This window comes from Pseudochaenichthys georgianus, chromosome 8, assembly GCF_902827115.2.
Source record: "Pseudochaenichthys georgianus chromosome 8, fPseGeo1.2, whole genome shotgun sequence".
NCBI classification, from domain to species: Eukaryota; Metazoa; Chordata; class Actinopteri; order Perciformes; family Channichthyidae; genus Pseudochaenichthys; species Pseudochaenichthys georgianus.
Window position 1 is genome coordinate 30320633 of NC_047510.2, and position 14940 is coordinate 30335572.

The window sequence follows — 14940 nt, forward strand, 5'->3', positions numbered from 1 at the left end:
TGAATTCTTATTTATTTAAATGAAAGAATACCTGTTATTTTAGTTAGTGAGAAAAATAACAGTTTTATTTTTAAATTATGCTGCTATTCAAACTTAATTTGATTATTAAGGGAATTGTATATGTCATAAGACTTTTAATCTCATGAGCTCTGTAAATTGTCTTACTGTCTATAATAAACTGTTTTTTTGTTCTCTATTTATTAAACATATCTATATAAAATTACAATATACACTATTTATTTTACTGCATATTATCTCTGTTCTATTTTATATGTATATATTTTTCTTATTCCTTAAACGAACTTGCACCTTTTTCTCTATTGCACAATTGTATGTCATTTACTTTTATGTAAAGTATATTGTTTGTTGCATTGTTGGAGAGGCCTGAGATTTGCATTGCCAATACCACAGTGTGTAGCTACTGTGCATACAATAAATACAGCTTTTGAATCCTTTGACTATATTCTTTTAGGGGAAATGCTTATAAATATGTAAAATATTGCTCTTTTCTTTTTTAAGTTATACTGAAGAACTTTAAAATAAAAGTTTTACATTTACGAGTGGTCAGTACTCTAGTGAGGTTTTCACTGTTTTGTTTGTCAGACTCTTCAGCTTTATTGTCCAGTTTTGTTATAAAAGTAATCAAATATAATAACATTTGTAGGAAGAAGTATTTAGAAAATCGTCATTGCCTTTTACATTTGTCCACAGTGTAACTTGAACACTTTTTACAGTTTGAAACTAACCTTCCCAACGGTGGGAAAATATATTCTAATTACTTGAATATAGACTCTCTACTATTTCCATTCTATTTTATTTGTATTACTTGCACTATTTGAATTGTCTGTTTTATCATGTTGCGCCGTTGGAGGAGCCTGTAACCTAAGATTTTCATTGCCATATCTACACTGTAACTACTGTATGTACAAACGACAATAAAAGCCTTGAATCTTGAATACATCATTTATTGTTTTGTTCCTCGTGCATGCTGTTGATGGCATCGTATCCTTCCAAGTCGTTGTAGATCACGTCTGTGTGGTGTTCCTGGCAGGTCTGCACCGCCTGCAGGACGGATGCGAGGCGCCGGTCCAGAGCAGAGAGGTTTCCTTCAGAGAGCAGCGGGGCGATAAGGGCCAGAGGGTCCTGAGCCAGAGACTCCCTCATGACGTCACTGAGACGGAAACCAGGGAGGGACAGGAGACGCAGGCGGAGGAGGGTGGAGCGACGGATGCTACACATATGGGTGGAGAGCTCAAGATCATAAGAGATATTGACACATAAGCCAGAATCTTCAGAGATAACTCAAGTTTCCTCACCCTCTTTCTGGTCTGTTAATTGCAGGTGTCATTATGTGCTACTCTAACTGACCTTGAAGCAGGCCGCTGTGTCTGTAAATGCTTTGGCTGAACTTGGTGTAAGACTGTGTTGTGATTGTGTTTTTTTAAATTGTCTGTATCTGTGCTGTTTCCATTCTTGGGCCAGGACTCTCTTGAAAAATAGATTTGTAATCTCAATGAGGCCTATCCTGGTTAAATAAAGATTACATACAAAATGTGCTGAATTCTTTTAATTCATCCCTTTATTTTTTGTAGTTTTATTGCCACTAGTAGTTGCTCATTAAAAAATAAATATGAATAATATCAAAAATTAACTACCGTACTTTTCGGACTATAAGCCGTTTTTTTTTGTACAGCTAACGGCCACTAGGGAACCTCCTAAATCTATGGATTTCACAGGTAAAATTAACCACCTTTAACGCTATGGGCTCTATGACCGGTCCGCGCCCGCCACCTCTAAGGGGCGGGCTCCAGCAGGAAAAGCTGGAGGCCGGAAAAGTGAGACAGGTAGCGCGCCAAAGTAAAAGTGGAACCGAGAGACAGAACGAGAGCAAGACAGACGGACAATTTAGCTGCTGCGGCTTATATGCAGGTGCGCTTTATAGTCCGAAAAGTACGGTATATCTGGTGGCATCTTGTAGCAAATCACGTTAAAAATCACTTTTTTCCCACACCTCTTGGCGTAACATGGAAATTCTTGCTCAGCTTGTTGCTATGGTAATTTGATAGCTAGACGTTCAGGAGGATTTTACCAAGAGCTGGATTATCCACAGAGGTCTAATTTCTCTTCAAATCAACAAGGTGAGAAGACCCAAAATATATTAAAATAAGCCGTTTGCTCAGCTTGTTGTCTGATAACTGAAGATCCAGATGTCTGATGACTAAAAACATTCAACCAGTTACAATATATTGTCAACAACAACCAACATCTTAAAGGTGCGTTGTTAAAATGGGGCTCAAATTAGATAAAAAGTCCATTTATGACAGCTTCTGGCAGACAAACCCCAATGTTGATGCATGTGCAAGAGCATTCTTCACAGGAGACTAAATGAAATGGAATGTCACCTTGATTAAAAAAACGGATTTCTCCAAGTCTGATAAATGTTGGAATTATTTGGGATGATATTAGAACACAATTTAACAAAATATATAGCATAGGTCTGGTTGTCTTTGGACATTCAAGGCAGAAATGTTGGATATTGGATAGTTGAACAGACAGTGTTTTGTTTTACCTGCAGCATTGTTTCAAAGGAACTAGAATAGTCGGTTCGTCCTTAGAGTGACGGCCGAACCTGAAAAACATCATCAAGAGCATCAACCATATATAATGTTTCTTTATTTATGTTGTTCTCAGACTTCTACTACATATTAGTTGCTGTTGCCTCTTCTATACGAGTAGCATTATCAACTCCCAGACAGCAGCTCATTGTACTCACGCCCGTCCGTTATCCAGATGCAGCAGAAAAGTCTCATTTCCAAATTTCTCAAACGTCTCATAGTGATGTCTGTCCATGTTGCCTTCAAAGACAAACATGCATGCTTATTTAGACTATGTGACTGACATTTCTGTCGAAACACAAAGATAATAATGGTTTGTGATAACATCCTGAGCATTAACCTGGGAAACAATACTCTTTTTCTTAATTATTTATACACTTTGAATGTTTTCCCCTTACATCTTAAAGGAAGAAGAGGCCAGTGAGCCTTTTTCACTGTGTAAACCCCATTTTGTTTCAAGCTAGGAGTGTGTTTAAATGAAAGCACTGACTCATGAGGAAGTCCAGAATAGCCATGTCTATGAGATCCACCAGCCGGGTGCCGTGGTTGTAAGGAGGCGTCTGTTTCACCGTGTCACAGTAGGCCGGGTCCTTCTGCCACCTGGGAACAACACAGCAATTAGGTAGAAGAAAAAGGATACTAATAGGATGATATTAGTACTTATATTTAATGTTGTGTTTTACTGTTTTAATTTGACCACCAGAGGACAGTGAAGCCTTATGATACAAACACTCATCCCAACTAGACTCCAACAGAAGGTCGAAACATTACAATTGATTACTGCAGTGATTATTGCAGGGTTTTTCTGTTTAAAGCTCAGCCATTATGCAAAGTCCACTTCTTCATGTCTCTTCTACATCAACACGTGTCCCCTCTGTCGAAAGACATTCTGAAAGTTTCAGGAAACCGGGGAGGGGCTCCTTATTTTCATCTAAAGCAGGGGTGTCAAACTCAAGGCCCGGGGGCCAAATCCGGCCCTCAACTTCATTTTATGTGGCCCGCAAGAGCATGCAAAGAATATAATACGTTTATTATACGGTTACATGCCACTTTACAGAAGCAGGTTGCCCATAAACTACATGTCCCACAATGCATCTCGTTTTGTGACATGCGCACTGAAGAGACTTGCAATTATTTGCCCTGGACTTCTGCTTTCAGACGTTAGTTATTACCCTATCCGATAATAATCCAATTCAGAGGCAATAATGTAACATAATACATTATTTTATATAATTATATATTTATATATGTATATTTATATAGTTACAACCGGCCCTTTGAGTGCAACCATAATGCTAATGTGGCCCGCGATGAAATTGAGTTTTACACCCCTGATCTAAAGTAACAGACAGAGAATCAGCACTTTGGAAACAGGGCTGAAACAGAGGGGATTATGGGTAATGCTGCAATGACCTGTTTGGTGTTTGGAGCCAAACACTTCAGAGACATGTTTTGTATATATCTGAGAGCTGTAATATACTGATGAGAAACAGAATAATAGGGGACCTTCAAAATCAACCATTTATAATACATATTCTGTAAAAATGGTGTACCCACTTTGCTAGCTTGATGCGGCTGTATGAGCGCCTCCATGGTGACCTCCAGGAGCGGCGGGGAGCCAGGCTGAGGTCTGGCAGCATGGCGGCCAGAGAAACCTCCAGACTGTGGGGCTGACCGCACGCCGGGTGCTCCGCGGAACAGTAGTACTCACACTGGCCATAGAAACACACGTTGCCCGCTGCAGTCAGAGAGACGGCAGCTTAGTTTTTCAGTTTGCATGGATAGTATGTCACATGTTAGTGCAGGTGGCACGGATACATACTCACATACATGCATGAATGGATTACTGAACAGGTCTTAGACTACAGGCCCAGGGACTAAAGTGTCTTCAAGAGACACGTACCATCAAGGACAAGACTCAAAATGACCACAAAGGAGAATCAAACAACTACAAAGAGACCTAAAAGACAACAACAGCCCAACACAATTACAGAGAGATCCACACTAGCTTCAAAAAGACCACAATGAGACTCACAACTCCTCAACATACTGGAAAGTGTCACTCAAGATGACAAAAAGAGACAAGAAACAACCATAAAGACATACATTAAAACGACAAAGACACCAAAAATGACTTTATAAAGACACAAAAAAACTACGTGGACCCACAAGACAACTACAAAGAGTCATAACAAGAATACAAAGACACACAAAACAATCACAACAAGACTGGAAATGACTACAAAGAGACACAAAATGACCACGAATATACACAAAACAACTACAGTCAAGCTCAAAACAACAACAAAGAGAGATACAACAACTACGAGCAGGCTTCACATGACTACAAAGTGACAAGAAACACAGAAACACAGGGACTCAAAATGACCCAAAAGAAACATGAAACTTCTACAGAGAAACAAGTGCCCGATTGTCTAGACTCTAAATGCATGCGCACACATACCAGGGGAGGTGAAGAAGGTCCTGGACAGCCTGTGGTCGGTGGTGATCTCTCTGATCTCTGAGGTCACATTGATCAGTCGACCAACAACAGGAGGGATCCTGTTAAAGCCCAACAGTCTGAAAAAGAAAAAGAAAGAAAGGTCAAACTTGTTTCCGTATAAGAAGATGTTACGAGCTGCCCAACGGCTTCATGGAAGAGTAATCCCAGTGTTGGGCGTGTGTTGCTCTGATGGATACTGACGAGGCTCCGTACCTGTCAAGGTGAAAGGCAGCGATCTCTCCGTTGTGTCTTTCAAAGTCTGAGAAGTAGAAGAGGTTCACATCCGTCTCTGCATCTCTGGATTGTCTGTGAGACAAAAAACGGATATAAACAGAAATCCGCTATGATGACTTAAAGGTGGGGTAGGTAAGTTTGAGAAACCGGCTCGAGATCGCAAGAATTTGAAAATACACGACCGGAGAAAATCTGCCACTTCCTCACAGAGCCCCGCCTCCAACACACACGAACGCGCACATGACCAATGAGGGCACGAGATCAGTTTGTGCCCCGATGGAAGGCTGACAGGCAGGTAGGCCATCCAGTTACTTTAGCCGGGCCGGCTCAGATGATTGGTCGTGCTTTTTACAGCACCACGGCTTCCACAGATTTTGTTGTTGTTGTCAAAGCACTTAAGATATTCATTGCTATCGGGATGTTAAGAGCATTCCATGGAATATAACAAAAAGTGTATCTCGAGCCGGTTTCTCAAACTTACATGGGCCTACCCGGGCTCATGTTCATATTTATATTTAGTGCCTCTACTGAAACATGTCTCCATGCTTTAATGTTCAAAAAGCTCTTTATTTTTCTCATACTGCCTGCACCTCTTTTCACCCTCTGTCTAAAACCAGAGCCCAGTGTGCTCTGATTGGTTAGCTGGCCGGCTCTGTTGTGATTGGTCAACCGCTAAGAGAAGTCCTGCCCCTTAGCCTATTAGTACAATGTGTTTGAGCGCGAAAACCGAGTGTTACATAGTGATGTCACTTTGTTCAGGAAGTGAGTCCAATGGAGGTGTTTCAGGCAGGGCACTTTATGATGTTAGCCTTTGCAGACCATTTACATGCACACAAACCTACATAACACACTACAGGAAAGTTAGTAACCCCAAAAAGCTTAATAGGGCCTCTCTCATGTGTAACAGTACATTTTGCGCTTTTGGTTGAATGAGAAATCTCGCTGTGATTTAGCAGTAACTGAACCATATCTCCTCGCATTCATTATTGTGCAGCGTGCTAAAGACGTGATGTCCGAGTTGAGTAAACACAAAATGTGTTGAAGCACTGGAGGTTGTGTGTCTGTGTATGTATGTGTGATACGTGTGCACCAGTGGCTTGAATAATTGATATTCATGATGATTTGAGGGGTAAAGCATTCCTGCACACGGGCCAAATTCACTTCTTTATTGTTTTGTGTGCAAGGTTCTACGATTGCCGGTTTTGAAATTATTCACATGCGCGTCGTGTGTGAGAAGATGCATTAAAAGAAGAAATGAAACCTATGGATCCGTCATCTAACGTGTTCACAACTGAACGGGCAGGATAGCACGATCAGTCATCACAGCTTCGGGCATCAGACACAGAGGACTCTCACCTCATGGGTTTCAGAAGAGCTTGTCCGTAGTTTGGGAACGACATGAGCAGTTTGAGCTGCGTGCCTCCCGTCTTCTGAACTGAAACATATGCATGAAGAATAGAATATTTCTTTATTGTCGTCATACAAAGGACAACGACATTTCATTGGCAACTCTCACTGCAGTAAAACATAGACACAATAGTGAAGTGAGTATGCAGTGCACATACATACTGCAATCATCACACAATTGCATCTTCTCTAATTGTAATGTTGAATTGTTTGTGTGCACTGAGTATGTGTTCAATGTATTGCAGTACATGTGTGTCTCCACATGGTGGCTGATTACAGAGTCAAAGCTGCTACGAGACCCTTGGTACATTACTGCAAAAAGACATGCAATCAATATTAAAGGGCCGTTTTATAATATTGTAACGTTCACACGGTGAGTCGGAAACAGGCTTCTCGTTATGAGGCTTTAATAACTCTTGTTCTTTACAGATGATCACAGGTACATGCACACTTTGTGGGTTCTACCTCACACTAACCTAACACACATATATATAGCAGTGCCTACTCACAACTCCCCGCCCTCCCCCGTCCGCTCCCCCAACCACAGGCCCGCACCTCAACCAGCATCACTGTGCAGCTCTATGATTGGCAGAGAGACGGGGGATGCCTGAGTGACACCCTGGACATCCTACGCAGGGTCGCTACAATATTAACAATAAAAATACAATTTTAAATGAATACTACCGTTTTTTACAGCAGTAGATACTTCTCTGCTTACTTCATTTGTATTTTGCATACTACATCAGTACAAGTAATTACATCAATAAAGTAACATTCATAGAAACGTTACACATATGTTTAGTCGTCGGGATTGTTGTGCAGCTGGAATCAAAAGACTTGGTAATGAATGCAATGCCTCCACTGCTTTGGTTGCTGCATGCCATGCTTGTTGGAGCAAGTCCAGTAAATAATTCAAAATATTGAAATCAAATCATCTCATATTTATGTATAACACCTGTTTATAACTCTGATTAGGGAAATATGAATCTAATCTTTAAATATATACACTGTGGTACATGTTACACATTAAAACATGGATGAAATTCAGCCTTTAGCTGTGATTAGTGCTACATCTGCACCATATCTCAATGCATTATTCATGATGGGGCGTGCTGAAGACAGGGTGTCTGAGATGTGTTAACACGAAATGTGCATTTAAATGTTTTGAAGCAACGGTAGAGTGTGTCCGTTTCATGAATAGATTTTTTTCTATAAGGTTTCTTGATTGCATTACAGCATTTAGGTTTTGCTGTTAAGTAAAAGTATATTGACATGCTTTGTTTGAGATGTGAACCCACAGATTTGTCATCTAGCATGTGCTCCACTTTAAGTGAAAGTGCTTCTAAAAATGTGATTTCCACTGAATATAAACTTTGGCACAGCTTCTGTTCACAGAGGGGAACACGTTGGTGAATGCTGCGTTGCCTCTGGCTCGCTCAGAGAATAGCTTGTTTGTATAAAGAGATTAGAGTTGAAATGAGAACGCAGCCTGGTTGTGGCTTTGTATTCGTGTCAAGAGTTATCTGAAGGAATTGAAGCATGTGTTGGACGATCCAGGGTAAAGTTTGATGGTGACACAAAGTTAACTTTGCCTTCGCCACAAAATACATTTGGGAGGCGTGTGGCGCAGTGGGTAGTGCGTTGGTGTTCGGATCAGGGGAGGTTCAAATTGTCCACAGTATTAAGTGTGTAAGTCGCTTTGGATAAAAGCGTCTAACAAGTAACATGTAATGTAATGTTATTCACATTCACATAAAACCACTTTACACGATGTATTTAATAAATAATAAAATAAACGTATTATATCATTTTGTTTAGAGAAAAGTCTCCTGCTTCCATTTTGTCTCGCTCAAATGCAACTCATAGCAAAACTGTGTGAAAATGTAAATATAGGAACTTTGTCTTCTGGGAATTTGTTATTTCTGCTTACAAACAAGTCATATCTTAATTATTTCATAACCAGTTAAAACTCGTTGTCTTTGCTGTTAGAAATCTAATTGTGAGTTGGCAGAACACAATATTTAAAGAATCATATCTGCATTGTGATTTGTGCCGGAGAGAAAAAAAAAGTATCCGTCTCAAATTTTAGGAAATATTCTCAGGAACAGAAAATGAAATGGAGGGTAATGTAAATCCCTCCCCTTCCTCAGAGCACCCGGCTCTAACGTCTGTCCTCATTCTCTGCTGGCTTTCCCTCGCTCCACCTCTCCTTCTGTCCTGCAACCTGTTATCCCCACCTCCCCACTCACCAGCACCGAGGACACGCTGCCTTGCCAAATAGTGAGTCAGCTGGGCCAGGTTGGGATCCTTCCTGTCGTACAGCTCCCAGCGAGAGATGCCCAGGTGGAAGCGCAGCCATGGAGGATGGGTCTCCACCTCCTTCGTCCAAGACACTTTGTCGTAGCCTTTCTTCTCGCTGGCACTCTCCCTTCAGGGGAGGAAGAGGAGGCAATACATAGGCAGAACAGGTCGTTTAAGGTTATAGTCAAGCTGAGGCGCAGAGAGTTTACTCCAGGCTTACTCTGAGATATGAAAAATAAACCGTAGGGATTAAATGTGTAATGAAGATTGTAACTAAAAGCAACACATTACATTATTTTGCAAATGCTACAGCAACTTTAAAACTGAGAGACGATACAAGTAAATATCACTAACAGTAGTTTTGCAGGAACATGATTAGCAATTCCTAGTTAGCATACTACTATCATTCTCTCATTAGCTTAAAGCACAAAGTATTCTTCACCAACTTAGTTTATTGTGTCATGTTCTTATTTCTAATTAAGAAATAACACAACATTGTTTACTAGTTGATTGTGTTAGCGTGCTAGCATTTCCTAACTAGCCCTGGTAGCCCATAACAACATTTTGATTGTAGGTTATATTATAGAGAACCGCAGTGACGCGTCCTAAAACCCGGAAGTAAGTTAGCATTTTTACCACTTCCGGTTCATTCGATAAAAAGCGATGCATTTCTCCATAGTTTAGGAAAATAGCTGAAATAAGGTCTGTGGTTGAAACACGTTGAAGAGACGGATCACGTTTTGTTCTACGACATTAAATCATCAGCAGTGACCCCACTGGTGATTTCTGAAGAGTTGAGGTGTCTGAAAAACGATGGTTGTTACCAAGTGGCTGAATAGGACTACAGAAGTTGTCCAGGCCGTTTTACGTCATTACACCGAACACGTAAACACTCCCGCTAAGTTTGTTCCCCCTGTTCTGCTTGAAAGCAAGTCCCTGCCTCGTGCAGAGTGTTGAAACAAAAGCTTCAACTCGTACAATTTTGAATCTGTAGTTTTGAATATGGATCTTAAGTTGGCGTGAGGTCGAAGCAGCGACCCTGCTGTAGTTCCTTTATAGCATAACGTTAGCATTTTGCTTCTGGCGACTAGATTTATGATTAGAAATGATAAAAGTAGGATAGACATGTGGAGATTATCCGGCTGAACAAAACGTGATCCGTCTCTTAAACGTGTTTCAACCACAGACCTTATTTCCAGCTATTTTCCAAAACCCTACGGAGAGATTGCGTTTTTGTCGAAGGAACCGGAAGGAGTTTACTTCCTGGTTTTAGGACGCGTCACTGCGGCACTCTATTATTAGAGTGTTACCAACACAGAATATTGTTTACTATCTGGGTTATTGTGTTGGCATGCTAGCTTATTTTAGTCAGCGCACGTTTAGTTTGTTAGTTATCTATGTGAATGTCCTTTGTTTTGCAGCTATAACCAAAATGTTGGACGACTGCTGCCGTTTGTCAGTCAATGATTCACCAAAGTTTAGGCTAGATGTCATGCTAATCCAACCGTGTTATCGACCGTGCAGACCTCATGTTGGCACCAGAGAGAATGTCAAGAATGTAAGGTTTTTTAATTCTAGTAATAATTGAGATTACTAAGGATTGAAGCGATGGGCCAACAGACTGACCATGACTGACATTGCCATCCTCAGACCCTTGACAACCAGATGTCTAAAAAAAAGGCTTGTGATCTCATTTTGATACTATAGTTAAATGTGGAAAAGGGGGAACTCAGCTTGGACGTTGGGAAGAACTCTCTTTCCATATGTGACATATCGATCTATTTTCTCCATCCTGTTCACTTACCAATCACCGTCAGTATCGATGGAGTCTTCCTTCTCCTCTTCCTCACTTCCTTCCTCACTTCCTTTATCACTTGTATGTTCAGTGTTTTTCTTCACCCTCAGCAGCCAATCATCGTCTTGCAAACTTTGAGGTGGCAGGTTGTACAGCGGGTGTTTGAAAAGCGCCTCGAGCTTAGACCAACCCTTGACCTTTCGGATCAAACCTCCAGTCAGTTTATTTTCCCTCTCAGTGGCATCCCATAATAAGTCTTTCTCTTTATGGTCTAACTCGTTGGAATTCAGTTTGTGATGCTCTTCGTTCTGGAGGAGTGTTGGCAGTTTATTTGAGGAGGAGGCAGCTGGAGAAGAGGAGGAGTGAGAGAGGGACTGACGGTGCTCACTATCTGTTTTTGGATGGGAAGAAGAGGAGGAGGAGGAGGAAGAAGGTACACATGCTGTCTGGAGGATAGAGAAACAAAAAAATGCCAGAAGGAGGTGGAGAGCGAGGGAGAGAAACGCCAGATAGAGATAGATGGAGCGAGTGGATCGACCCAGCTTCTGTCTCATCATGCTGGTGGAAAAAGAGGCAACAACAAAGAAAGAGATTTAACATTTAAACAGACCATGGAGGCCCGCCAGCCCTTCAAACGTGATCGTTATGAAACACGGGTCTGACCATTGCATCCCACTCATGCACACACTCGGACATCATAAGAAAGAAACATCACTTTGAAACAACATCCATAACATTGATCTGGCTGCAACTTACAAATGATATATCTAATATATCATATTCCAATCACCAATCTTATTTCACTATACACTATTTTACTATTTTTCTTTTTGTATTACTTTGTTCTGTTTTTCAGTTTTATTGTGTTGCTCTGTTGGTGGAGCCTGTGACCTAAGATGTTCATCATCATAACTACACTGTAGCTATGTACGAATGACTAATGAAAGCCTTGAACCTTGAAGACATTTCACAAAGGAGCAATAACAAACAGTAACGGCCCGTCCACACAGCGGCTTTGGAACACAGCTTCAAAAAAAGCTTGTCGGCGGGCGTGTCTGAAGCTCGACCAACAACCACTCACATGAATCTCCCGCCCCTGACACACAAGCAGCGGTTTGATTGGCTAGAGCTTGTACCGGCATATGATTTGATTGGCTGACGCTTCCACCGAAAGCTTCAGAAGCTTCAAAAGTTGAACATTGCTCAACTTTTGAAGCCTGAAACGCCAGGAAAGCTCTGCTTCCCACAATGCAGTTCGGCGAAAAGTGACGTCACCCCATTCAAAGTGAATGGGCAGAAGCGTTGGAAGAAGCTTCCAACGCCGCTGTGTGGACGGGGCCGTACTTTTGAAGCTTCTGAAGCTTTCGGTGGAAGCGTCAGCCAATCAAATCATATGCCAGTACAAGCTCTAGCCAATCAAACCGCTGCTTGTGTGTCAGGGGCGGGAGATTCATGTGATTGGTTGTTGGTCGAGCTTCAGACACGCTCAGCTCCAAGCTTTTTTTGAAGCTGTAGTGTGGACGGGACGTAAGGGTGGCAACAGACGATTGCACCTACATTTAATTCCAAAATAGTGCCTTCGAATTCTCACGCCATTGAGTTTATTGTGAATCATTTCCTGTCGTATTCTGATTGGTTGGTTCGCAGACGTAGGTCATAGCAACAGCCTGAATTTGTTCCTAGATTTTACACACTGTCAAAATTTGTTCCTAAATTTCAGACACTGTCTTTTGCAGCAGGCTGTCTTTGGCATCCGCAATGCTTGGAGCTAGATGCTAACATAAGCATGCTAACACGCTCACAATGACAATACCAACATGTTTAGCAGGTGTAATATTAGCCATCTCAGTTAGCATGCATTAACCACAAACAAAAGCTAAATCTGATGGGATATGTTAGGTTTCAGGTATTCAGTCATAAACATTTGACAAGATGAAGACGCAACATGAAACATTAAAGGTGGCGTAGGTAAGTTTGAGAAACCGGCTCGAGATCGCTAGAATTTGAAAATACACAACCGGAGAAAATCTGCCACTTCCTTATAGAGCCCCTCCTCCAACACACACGAACGCGCACATGACCAATGAGGGCACGAGATAATTTTGTGCCCCGATGGAAGGCTGACAGGCAGGTAGGCCATCCAATCCGTTTAGCCGGGCCGGCTAAACGGATTGGATGTACTTTTTACAGTATTACGGTTTCTACAGATGACATTTTTTTATGGATTTTTTGTCAAAGCACTTAAAATATTCATTGCTATCGGGATGTTGAGAGCATTCCATGGAATATAACAAAAAGTGTATCTCGAGCCGGTTTCTGAAACTTACCAACCCCACCTTTAAGGGATAACCAAATATATCACAGTCCTTTGAGGGGAATGAGGACAAGTTGCGTCATTTGGATACCAGATTTCATGGCTAACCATGCAATGCAAAAACAACAAGATCTTTCACTCATAATCACAAGTGGGAACAACATGGTGGCACAAGAGGAAAACCAGAGATCCTCTTAAAACCATGTTGTTAAAAAAGTATTCATTGGCATCTTGGTTTTTGGAACAAGAAGTGGACAGGAGAGCGTGGAGCAAAGTACAACAGTATGCTAAAAAATTAATGTTTAGTCTAACAAAATGTGAAAATGACCTCTCCTGAACTGAAAAAACACCCTGTAATACTGCCCGTTCAATCATGAGGTATACTGGCTTACTTTACAAACCCTACTTTAGGTTCTACTCAACTCCTAATGGGACCATAACTTATTAACTAAACTAAAATCATGATGAAATAAAGAAGATTGTAAACTAGTAATTAAAACTCATTAGAAAATTAATTACTGAGGTAATACATCAAATGAGAAGTCGGGACATTTTTCATAGACTTCAATCCAATCTTTGTATTAGTTAGATATTACTCTCTGCTCTGCGCCTTAGGCAAACACAAAACGATAAAAAGCTAATATTTAGAAGAGATAACAATTGACTGATTAATATACAAGTCAGACAGACAGGTGGATGGACAGATAAACAGGAACACACATATTCGCACTGCACTTAAACAAAACCCAGATATATCTATTTAGAATAAATCATCAAAGAAAGAAGTTCTCAATAAGAACATCAATACATTATTGAACATTCCCCCTGCGGACCCTCAGGCTGTAGGAATTACTTACTTCTCTCTTTCCCATCAAGACCTTTTTCTCTTCTCCTCCTCTCCACTTCCCTTGCTCTGTAAAAAGAGTATATTCGGAGTGCAGTGACATTTCTATCGCTCTTTTGTCCCGATGCTGCCCAGGAAGATTGTTTGTTATCATCTGGTCACTGCAATCCAAACAGAAGTACAGGGACGGGCATGTTTCAGTCACGGTGACCTGTGTCTGCGTGACCCACAGTTGAGAGAATCAATATGCCAAATGATCTTTTGATCTGCCTGGATCAATACGGAGTGGATGATAATGGAGGTGCTCACAGCAGTACTGTAGAGACAGAGGTCCAACACAACATCACTGACTTGTAAAAGTAATCATAACACAGGAGGGTTCAATGGGGAACCCTGAATGTCATGCTAACAACAAACAGCTTTCACTTCCTATCTCAATCCAAGTCATATTTTGACATTGTAGGAACTCTTATTATATTTTTCTTGACTTTAAGCGACTGGTTAGCTTAGCTCAGCAGGAACACTGGAAACAGCTAGCTATAGCTATGTCCAAAGCTAACAAAATGTGCTGGCAAACTGGCAGCAAATCCACCCACTGCTGGAAGTTAGCTCGAAATAAAACTGCAAAACTAACACCACACAATGAAATCAATAAATCCTACAGGAGCTACACACTGCTTCTGTTTGGTTTCATTTGGCAAAAAAACTGCTGTATCTAGGAACAGTAATGGTAGAAAAATCTGTCCAAGGAATAGTCCTGCACCCTTTTTTTTTTTTTTAACAGATGACTAAACCAGATTAATCTTCAGAAGTTCTCGTTCTCGTTTCCCTTGCTAAGCTAACGGGTTGCTAGTAGTAGTATCGTGTATGGACTACCAACACATAAGGGTATTGTCAATGTTCTTCTCAGCTCATGCTAATAAAGGG

The 14940-nt window shown here is 41.1% G+C and overlaps 1 protein-coding gene across 1 annotated transcript; it reads right to left on the bottom strand.

Annotated features, from left to right (window-relative positions):
- Nucleotides 1-944: 944 nt before the first annotated feature.
- fam20cl (family with sequence similarity 20 member C, like) lies at nt 945-14134 on the bottom strand. The gene is made up of 11 exons (XM_034089835.1): nt 14027-14134; nt 10865-11413; nt 9009-9187; nt 6709-6787; nt 5332-5424; nt 5080-5195; nt 4173-4353; nt 3106-3215; nt 2774-2855; nt 2570-2629; nt 945-1231 (listed from the first exon to the last, which is right to left on the bottom strand). The coding sequence occupies exons 2-11, from the start codon at nt 11410-11412 to the stop codon at nt 961-963; spliced, it is 1719 nt and encodes a 572-aa protein (XP_033945726.1). The 5' UTR covers nt 11413; nt 14027-14134; the 3' UTR covers nt 945-960.
- Nucleotides 14135-14940: the final 806 nt, after the last annotated feature.

What these genes read in the sequence shown, in the direction of transcription:
- fam20cl (XM_034089835.1), bottom strand. Translation starts at nt 11,412, where the DNA reads ATGATGAGACAGAAGCTGGGTCGATCCACTCGCTCCATCTATCTCTAT. An exon ending in GCTGCCTTTCACCTTGACAG is followed by an intron (nt 5,196 to 5,331) that starts GTACGGAGCCTC and finishes TTTCTTTTTCAG; the next exon opens with ACTGTTGGGCTTTAACAGGA. An exon ending in CCTTTGAAACAATGCTGCAG is followed by an intron (nt 1,232 to 2,569) that starts GTAAAACAAAAC and finishes CCATATGTGTAG; the next exon opens with CATCCGTCGCTCCACCCTCC.